Genomic DNA, 9,148 nt, shown 5'->3' with positions numbered 1-9,148 from the left:
AATTGTAGGGTGCTAATTAAAAAGTTCTGCCTTTTATTTGCTATTTAATTTTATAACGAAATTTAATATAAGCTGGGTACTCATGTTATTAGCGTGGTACCTATTCGTTGTTAGGACTTAACAGGGTCATGTTTTCCTATTTGTGAGAAGACAATAAGACCCTATTTGAACGTTTTATACTAGACTTGGAGAATGTAGTGGTTCCGAAAGCAAACAAAACTTGCGTTACTAGATATTTAAAGACTAGATCTCAAAGACAACATAGTTTCAGTGTAAGTAAATTTTTAAACGGTATTTTTTATTTGGTTACGGTTAATATAACATTTATTGTTTTGTTTGTTATATACGAAAATGATAAAATATTGACGAGTTATTTTTGTTAGAAGTTTTAGTTTTTGAAGCCATTTTTTGAACAAGGCCTATTTGTAATCTATGTTAGTATGTAAGTCACTCTTTACGTGTATTTTGATGTGAACTGTCTGTCAATTAAAAGACAAATAAATCTGTTATGTGTATTATTGATGTTTTATTTGATTTGTCCATAAAATTAGAAATACTTAATTTACTAGTAACGTCTTTCAGTAAGAAGATGGGCTGCATAAGTGTAAATGTACGTATAGATAGGTACCTACATCAGTTATTATCGAAATAACCTGTCATGTACGACTGATACTGTACGGAGGGACAAACTCAACATTACCAAATGTCACAAAAATTACCTACTCTTGTCGGCCGATTAAAATCGAATTTCTTGTTAATGGAGATCAAATATACATAAAAGAATAAGATAAATCTACTTCGAGGTCATTATGCAAGTGCTAAATTATACTAGTCCACCTATCTGCCTGAATAGATAATTATTAACTTTTAGTTACAATTTTAAAACCTTGGGTTCTAATAAGCAAGAGTGGGTTACATTGTTCGATCCGAATTATGTAATTGGAAAGGCCTAATTGAATTATAACGTTTTGTATTTCTAGGCTAGATTAAGATCGATGTTAGTCTATTGTGAAGTGTAAGAAAGTCGTAGATTGTAAATTGTTTATTTGAAACAGCTTTGCTTCCTAGTGCAGTAGCAGTCAGTGGCTTATGATGTAGTAATAATTATAAGTAGGTCTGTGGTAGGTACCTAGCTAAGTAACTATCTTTGATTGATGCTTGAAACTTGAAATTCGCAAAAATATGGAGTGGTGATAAAAGTTCTGCCTCTTATTTGCTATAGAGTCAGTTACAAAGGAAGGGATGAACCTAGTCGAGGAGTTTTTAACCTCTAAATTGTAATAGGTACACGATAAAAAATATTTATCTAAAGCTACTTACAAGCTTTAGGTGATAAATCTGTCATCATGTCATGACCTAAAGCGAGTGCACTTGTTGATATTTTATATTAAGTGTACCGCTTGCAACATTACCGTGTTCGTCGTGACATTATGTACGACATGTTTTTTTTTACGATTTATGGTCAATGACCTTAGGGTGGAGACTGGAGGCCGTCTAAATGTAGCTCCTTCTTTGCACATGCATTAGTAGTTAAAACAACACTTTTAGATTTGCTTTTAGGACCAATTAATGAAGCTTGTACCTACCTACGTATCAACAACTAGTTAACAGTATTATTATGTCTATGGCCCGCACACGGAACTGCTTAGTCATCTAAGGACGAATAAAAATCGGAATTTATATTAGGTAGGTACTTCAAATCCAAAATTCTTTTAGAACTAAAGATTTTTCGTAATTTTAGTCATAGCACAACCATTGCTGAACATCCCCCGCTGATTTTCAACGGACCGGTTGAAAGCAATCTGCGGCCCTCTGCAATTGATTTGCAGTTTTCATAGTCAGGTAAGTTAAGACCAATTTCTAAATACGTATGTAAAAGTCTATAAGTAATACCAATAATCTACATTCAAGAAGGTAAGTATTGTAAACAAACCTATATAAGACGAGTAGGATAAGACACATTTTACGTCACGCGACCGGTAGTTTGCAGTCCGGCCTTCGTGATTAATTTTAATAACAGTGCCGAAAGGGTATCAGCACTTGCGCCAGGAACTGTAGTGATCCGGTTTGCCTCGGCGTGGCTTCTTTCACTGCGACAAATATCAACTTCGTCAAAGTAGATACCTTTACGAGCGTCCTTGGTTTGCCGATGTTTGAGGAGTACCTAAGTGCTCTTACACTTGCGGATTTTCCGCACGGCAACGCTTGTTGGCGAAAGGGCGGTGTCGTGCGCGAGAAAGGTATTCGAGCTACAAAGAAACAGTTGACAGCAATAACTGGTATACAAATGATGACATCTGAAACCGCAGCAGAATTTTAGCTGCGTAGATAAACTGAGCGTACCTATACACACGACAAAGCCGCTAGTGTGATTGCGCTGCAGTGGCGGATCTACCGTATTGGACACTATGGGCATGCCCGTAGTCCTTATTTACATTATGACGCCACATTAATTTCTACTTTTTAACCGACTTCCCAGAAAGGAGGAGGTTCTCAATTCGTCGGGATCTTTTTTTTAGGCACCTACTCTCGTATATATTCCTTAAACTCCCTTATGTACTGCTCCTATGTACTCCCTCATATACTGTAAAGTACATAGGGACTCTCCTTTTGCACCAACTTATTCTAAAAATTTTCTCCCTTATATACTTGCCTGTGGTAGGTACTATGTATCAACTGTATGTATGTACTCTCCCTTATGTACCTACCCTACTCACTATTTAGGCACTACATTTAGGCGTACCTATGTAGGATTGTAGGTAGGTACCTACACCTTTGTGATTTTTTAAGTTTTAGCCATATTGGGATCGGATGAATGTGCAATGTGAATGAGCAACCAATTTTAAGTTCTGTATCCTCCCCCACAATGGGCAGATTTCATAAAAAACTTTGTCTAGACTTGCTTAAAGCTTCACTGAGATCAGTGTCTTTGCTCTTATTAGGTACTTCGCAATATTGCGCAACCAGTAACAAAGACTTTAAAACTACCTACACGTGCTTACAAAGTTACAACCCATAGTCTTGTTCATAAGTTTAAGGAAATAAGATCCGACCACGTCCTTGATATGTCGGCCTGATTGTGTTTCGCCAATTTCAATTTACACGAATTTATTGTCGCGTACTGTTCCGGCTCTATATTGGCAAAAGTTCGTTATTTATAATTTTATGCAGGCTGGACTATTTGAATAGGCTATTGTATTCGATATTTTATATCTACTTACTTCTTTTTATTGAGCTACGTTTAGCTATAATAAAATTGGGTAATGCCATGCCTACACCTTTTAGGTAATTAAGAAGATTCTTAGATATGCTAAACATAGTTGTATACTACGTTTGAAAATCATTAACAATTTGACTAACACATTCGTAACATATTAATTAATAAATTTTAATTTAATGAATCTTAAATTACCTACTAGTTGAGGATGAAAAATAAATTTAATTAATTATTTTAGAAAAGAAACACACACAGTTTGTAACAAGTTTGCACAATACTTTAAAATAAATTAATAATCTTGCCAAAAACAGAAACGCAATTTTTTACTCACACACTAGGTAAGTACGCACTTAATGCTGACCTTTGTAGTGTATTATGTACGACGAAAAATAGATCACTCGATACTAGTTGCGATACCTATATCATAAACGAGGACGAATAGTAGCCAAGTTAGTAGCTTCGGCCCAAAGGCTGTGTCCGCCCTATACTTCTGTAAGCACGGAACAAACGGATTCGAAAGGCTATCTCTGAGTCACAGGCGTAGGCTACTTACCCGGCGCTCAGTACGCCAGCTCACCTTGACAATGAAAGTGAATTGGACAATGTAGACGCGATCTATTCGTATAAAAACCGGAGCACCTCCTGTCAAAATTATTCAGTTGCCAACATTTGCAGAATAAACATGTACGCCAAGGTACTAAAAAGGTTTATTACTTAAGGATATCATTTTGTGTTAACTTAAATATTGCGACTTGGGTATTCCCCTAAAAACAAGCAAATCCAGGAAAGCTTTTTCTAAATGAGGGAGCATGTAGAAGAATTAATAATTTGAAGTGTGGCACTAAAAATATTTAAAACTAAACCAGGAAATAAAATTATGGATCAAACTTGTTTTCATAACTTTTGAATAATAATCAAATGTGTTATTTCAGTTGATCATCGTTCTTTGCGCCGTGGGTGTGGCCCGTGCCAGCCATCCCTCCCGCCGTGGCCAGCCATTCCATCCATCCGTCCTACTCCACCCAGACCGCGCACGGTGGCCATACGCTCCTACCCGCCCTTCCGTTCCACCCGCGCCCGTAGCCCACGCCGCTGCCCTCCACCCCATCTCCCCGCTGTGAGCCCATCTCCCCTCTCCACCAGCACCTCTCACGGCTCCCCGTCCACCTACGCCGCCGCCCCCATCGTGGCTAAGGCCGTCGCTCCCGTCGCCTACGCCGCTCCCGCTGCGTACGCCGCGTACGCCGCTCCCGCCGTGGCTGCGTACTCCGCCCCCGCTGTGGTGACCAAGACCATCTCCCCCGCCGTCTCCTCCGTGTCGTCGTACTCCACCCACACCGCGCACGGCTCCGCGTACGCCCCCGCCGCGTACGCCGCGTACTCCGCTCCCCTGGTGGCTAAGACCTACGCCGCTGCTCCCGTGGCTGCCTACGCCCACGCCGCTCCCGTCCTCAAGACCGTCGCGTACGGTAACCACGGTTGGTGAACTGGATCAAAATGTGTTCTTGTAAATAGACAAATTATAAAATAAAACGACTCGCCATAATTTACTCTATCGTTTAATTTCTTATCCTAAAATTTTAAGATGTCGCATCACCTTCACACACTGTGAAGTGTACCTACCTATTTATATGTTTTTATATTTGGTGCTCAAAGTACCGGAAATATTTAATATGCTATGTATGTTATACCTACAAAGTCTTATAGGTATGTACATAAATTACCTTACCTATTCAAAACATCCATTCTAAATAAAGACTTACTAAAAATACTAAATACGAACATAGTTAAACTTGACACATTTTTTGCGAACATTGGTTGCACATTTAATTTATTTATACAAACATTTTGCATACTAATTACAGCTCCACTTACAATTATATTACGAAATACAGTCTTTTAATTATTACAATATAATAAAACTGTGCCTATTCTTGGTCCATTTATGAATGAATCATGAATATTTGCCTTTGTTCGTGTAATTTTCTGATCGGTGTCCGCTTTACACTAAGGAAATCGTGCCTAGATTAGTAAGCACGAGCAGTTCCTTTATCCTGTGACCTTTAAGTGTTTATTTTAAATATTTTTAGTAATACATATTTCATTGAGCAATGATGTTGTTAATATGTATAGGTCGTGAATAATTTATTTATAGACAATCTTAAACATCTAGACTGCGCTGAACGGACTTCATTACTTTGAGACAAACATAATTGTGTGATGATCGAAATAGAAACCGATGCTATCAATAATCACCTATTGCAGCGCATGCATTCCCATTCTAACAGTTGAATTGAATTTCTGGGCAAAAATTATGGCGCGATTGAAAAATCGCAGTACACGCCAAGACGTAGTTTTCGAAAGAAATGCCATGGACCACAAATTACGAAGAAAAGCACATGAATGGGCGTTGGTCAGAATGAGTCTGTAACTGTCTGTTTGCCAGCGAGAAGCCATTAAAGTCCACCCTTTAAGAAGAGTTAGGCCTTTTTTTTAACGTCGTCAAAAATCATCAAATGGTCCCGCTGTGGGTTAGTAGAAATGAGGGAGTGTCAGACTCTTACTGACTAAAAACCGTCGTGTTCCGTTGTAGGCCTTTTATGTACAAGTGCCGCGGTAGGTAACTCTTTCGAACAATCCCGCAGCCTCGGCAGAAAGATTTAGGCCTCGACCCCACTCAAGCGGAGAAGAGAGGACCGCAGAGGAAGAGCTTTTTTTACAAATGACTGAATTTCAACACTCAATAGATACTACTGTAGTACAAACTATTTCGAAACTGTTTAACTACTTCTATTCCTCTTTGCATGGAAGGAGTAAGAGATTGCTGACTTTTTCAAGAGTCGACCGCTTCACCTTCCTCGCTCCAGTCGTGAACAGTAATTTTATGTTATTTTTCCTGTAAAAAACAAAGTCAATCCTCCATTCATCTTTTAGTTCACCTTCCAGTCTCGAATCCAACCACATTAATAAATGCCTAGATTTCGTCAAATAACCTTCATTATTTCACAAATAAAGTAACGTTTAATTCAATGAAAAACAAATTAAATAAAATATTAAATTACAACAGCATTTAATTATGCTCATTACTAAAATAGCCTGTGTAGAAGAATATGAACACTCACAAATACGAATGTTAAAAGAATTTTAGAAATCATAAGAAAAAAATACATTCAGACACCTGAATTGAGAACCTTCTTAGGGAATTCGATAAACAAACCACACAGGAACTAAAGGCATATTAATTCAATTCATTTAATTGCTTAAACGCACTAAAAACAGGCTTACCTGACATTATATGTCCTGACTTACTTCTTACCAATGTGAGACGAAAAAGGATAATGTCATATACTTCCTGCTTCAAGAAAAGATAATAACATGACAATAGTCTCTGGGAGAGTAGTAATTTCAGAGTAACTACACTCCTAATTTGCCAGTTTTAATAAGTTAAGTACACATATCCCAATTACACAAATCTCAATGATGACACTTCAATAATTAAATTCAGACACTTTAAAAACATCTTTAAAATTCAATGTAATGCACATCATCATTTCTCGATCCTTTTCCCAACTATGTTGGGATCGGCTTCCAGTCTAACCGGATGCAGCTAAGTAGGTACCTACCAGTGTTTTACAAGGAACGGCTGCCTTATCTGACTCCCTCAACCCACTTACAGCAACCCGATAATACCCCTTGGTAAGACTGGTGTTAGAATTACTGGCTTCTGACTACGACTACCTGTAACGACATCCAAGGATTTTCAATGACAGCCGGGACCTACAGTTTAACGTGTCCTTTACGTAATACATATATACGACAAGCTTATCGCTATGGAATGTAAGCGCAAATCAAAACTAAAAAAGTCGGTAAAAAAAAGATTCTTCCTGGGAATCGAACTCAGATTAAGCAGTTCCGGTACCTAGTGATCACAAGGTGAACAAGATAGTCTAAATAAACAGTTAAAAAAAAAAACATGACACTTCCTGACAAGTTGACCATACATCAACCTTATGTTCTTATCGATAAAGTTGAAAATTTGACAAGATATACGAGCTAACCAATCACAGAACTATCGTTATAATAGCTGTATTCTCATAATTCTATCCTGCCGAGTCTATGGGTTTAATTACTATCCCGAAATAACACCTGCGTAGCCGTTCGAAGGTGCTCCAAAATGATCATCCCTTTAAATGTAAGAAGCATTACATATTATTGTATTTAATTACCAATAGCGACCTTAGGTTATTTCAAAATAATTAAAAAATATTAAAAGAATTAATGATACCAACAATTTTTAAATGAATTAATACAATTCTCGTTTTTTGATTCATCGCCGTACGAACTTACTCAGTACGGTGGTACGGCTGCCGTCTAGCTTGCCTTGACAATGAAAGTGTATTGAACAATGTAGACGCGATCTATTCGTATAAAAACCGGAGCACCTCCTGTCAAAATTATTCAGTTGCCAACAATTGCAGAATAAACATGTACGCCAAGGTACAGAGATATTTCCTATATTTTATTACTTTTTGATACAGTTCGTGTTCAATGAAATACCTCCAGTGACTTGTGAATAAAAAGAACTTTGACGCCCAGCTTAATGAATTAAATTTATTGTAATTTGTAAAATATACCTGCTCCGTTCCGTCGTGGGTAACAAAAATTGATTTGTGATCATCAGAAAAAGGAAATAGGTTCCTGCAAAAACTTATTTTGAGTAAGTTCTGACTAAATCAAATATGTGGTTTCAGTTGATCATCGCTCTTTGCGCCGTGGGTGTGGCCCGTGCCAGCGGCCTGTATGAAGCCGCTCCCCTGGCTTACAGCGCGCACGCCATCGCCGCTCCCGCCGTGGTGACCAAGACCATCAGCCCCGCCGTCTCCTCCATCTCGTCCTACTCGACCCAGACCGCGCACGGTGGCCAATACGCTGCCTACGCCGCCGCCCCCATCGTAGCCAAGGCCTACGCCGCTCCCGCCGTCGCCGCGTACGCCGCGCCCGTAGCCACCTACGCCGCTGCCCCCGCCGTCGTCACCAAGACCATCTCCCCCGCTGTGAGCTCCATCTCCTCCTACTCCACCAGCACCTCTCACGGCTCCCCCGTCGCCACCTACGCCGCCGCCCCCATCGTGGCTAAGGCCGTCGCTCCCGTCGCCTACGCCGCTCCCGCTGCGTACACCGCGTACGCCGCTCCCGCCGTGGCTGCGTACTCCGCCCCCGCTGTGGTGACCAAGACCATCTCCCCCGCCGTCTCCTCCGTGTCGTCGTACTCCACCCACACCGCGCACGGCTCCGCGTACGCCCCCGCCGCGTACGCCGCGTACTCCGCTCCCCTGGTGGCTAAGACCTACGCCGCTGCTCCCGTGGCTGCCTACGCCCACGCCGCTCCCGTCCTCAAGACCGTCGCGTACGGTAACCACGGTTGGTAAACTGGATCACAATGTGTTCTTGTAAATAGACAAATTATAAAATAAAACGACTCGCTATAACTTACTCTTTTGTTTGATTTCCTATCTTAAAAAGGTGATATAAAATGCCATCATAAAAGCGTTAAGCTTAGTGAAATACCTCTTTGTAACATAAACATTAAAGTATGACATTCATTAGTCGATGTGACAGAATCAAAAACATCATAATCGATATGTTATTTAAATGTATTGGTGCCTACTTAATTCATCTCACATTTCAATTAAAATAACTAATTAGGATAGTATTGTTAATTAGTTATATTTGATATGCTGACACTTCAATTATCATGAATCCAGAAATACCTCTAATAATTATCATGAATCAAAATTATCATGAACACTTAACATGAATTTAGCAATGCCTGTAGTTGAAATAGCAGTATAACCGAAACTTTTAACCAAAAGTTAACTAAAAGCTTAGATAAAATTATTTTATATCTACTAATTACACTATAATAACTAT

The 9,148-nt window shown here is 39.4% G+C and overlaps 2 protein-coding genes across 3 annotated transcripts; both read left to right on the top strand.

Annotated features, from left to right (window-relative positions):
* Nucleotides 1-3,832: 3,832 nt before the first annotated feature.
* On the top strand, nt 3,833-8,710 carry LOC110377486 (cuticle protein 16.5). 2 transcript variants are annotated; one of them, XM_064035513.1, is made up of 2 exons: nt 3,833-3,911; nt 7,969-8,710. In XM_064035513.1, exons 1-2 carry the CDS (start codon nt 3,900-3,902, stop codon nt 8,644-8,646), a joined length of 690 nt encoding a protein of 229 aa, XP_063891583.1. In that variant the 5' UTR covers nt 3,833-3,899; the 3' UTR covers nt 8,647-8,710. The 2 variants fall into 2 exon arrangements, with proteins under 2 accessions (XP_063891583.1, XP_049703426.2); XM_049847469.2 differs by lacking the exon at nt 3,833-3,911 and adding an exon at nt 7,563-7,714.
* LOC126056043 (pupal cuticle protein C1B) lies at nt 4,095-4,767 on the top strand. The gene is made up of 2 exons (XM_064035601.1): nt 4,095-4,107; nt 4,150-4,767. Exons 1-2 carry the CDS (start codon nt 4,095-4,097, stop codon nt 4,701-4,703), a joined length of 567 nt encoding a protein of 188 aa, XP_063891671.1. The 3' UTR covers nt 4,704-4,767.
* Nucleotides 8,711-9,148: the final 438 nt, after the last annotated feature.

The sequence above is a fragment of the Helicoverpa armigera genome, chromosome 7 (assembly GCF_030705265.1).
Source record: "Helicoverpa armigera isolate CAAS_96S chromosome 7, ASM3070526v1, whole genome shotgun sequence".
Classification (NCBI taxonomy): domain Eukaryota; kingdom Metazoa; phylum Arthropoda; class Insecta; order Lepidoptera; family Noctuidae; genus Helicoverpa; species Helicoverpa armigera.
Note: the sequence above shows the minus strand (reverse complement) of the source record. Positions and strands in the feature narration are given on the sequence as shown.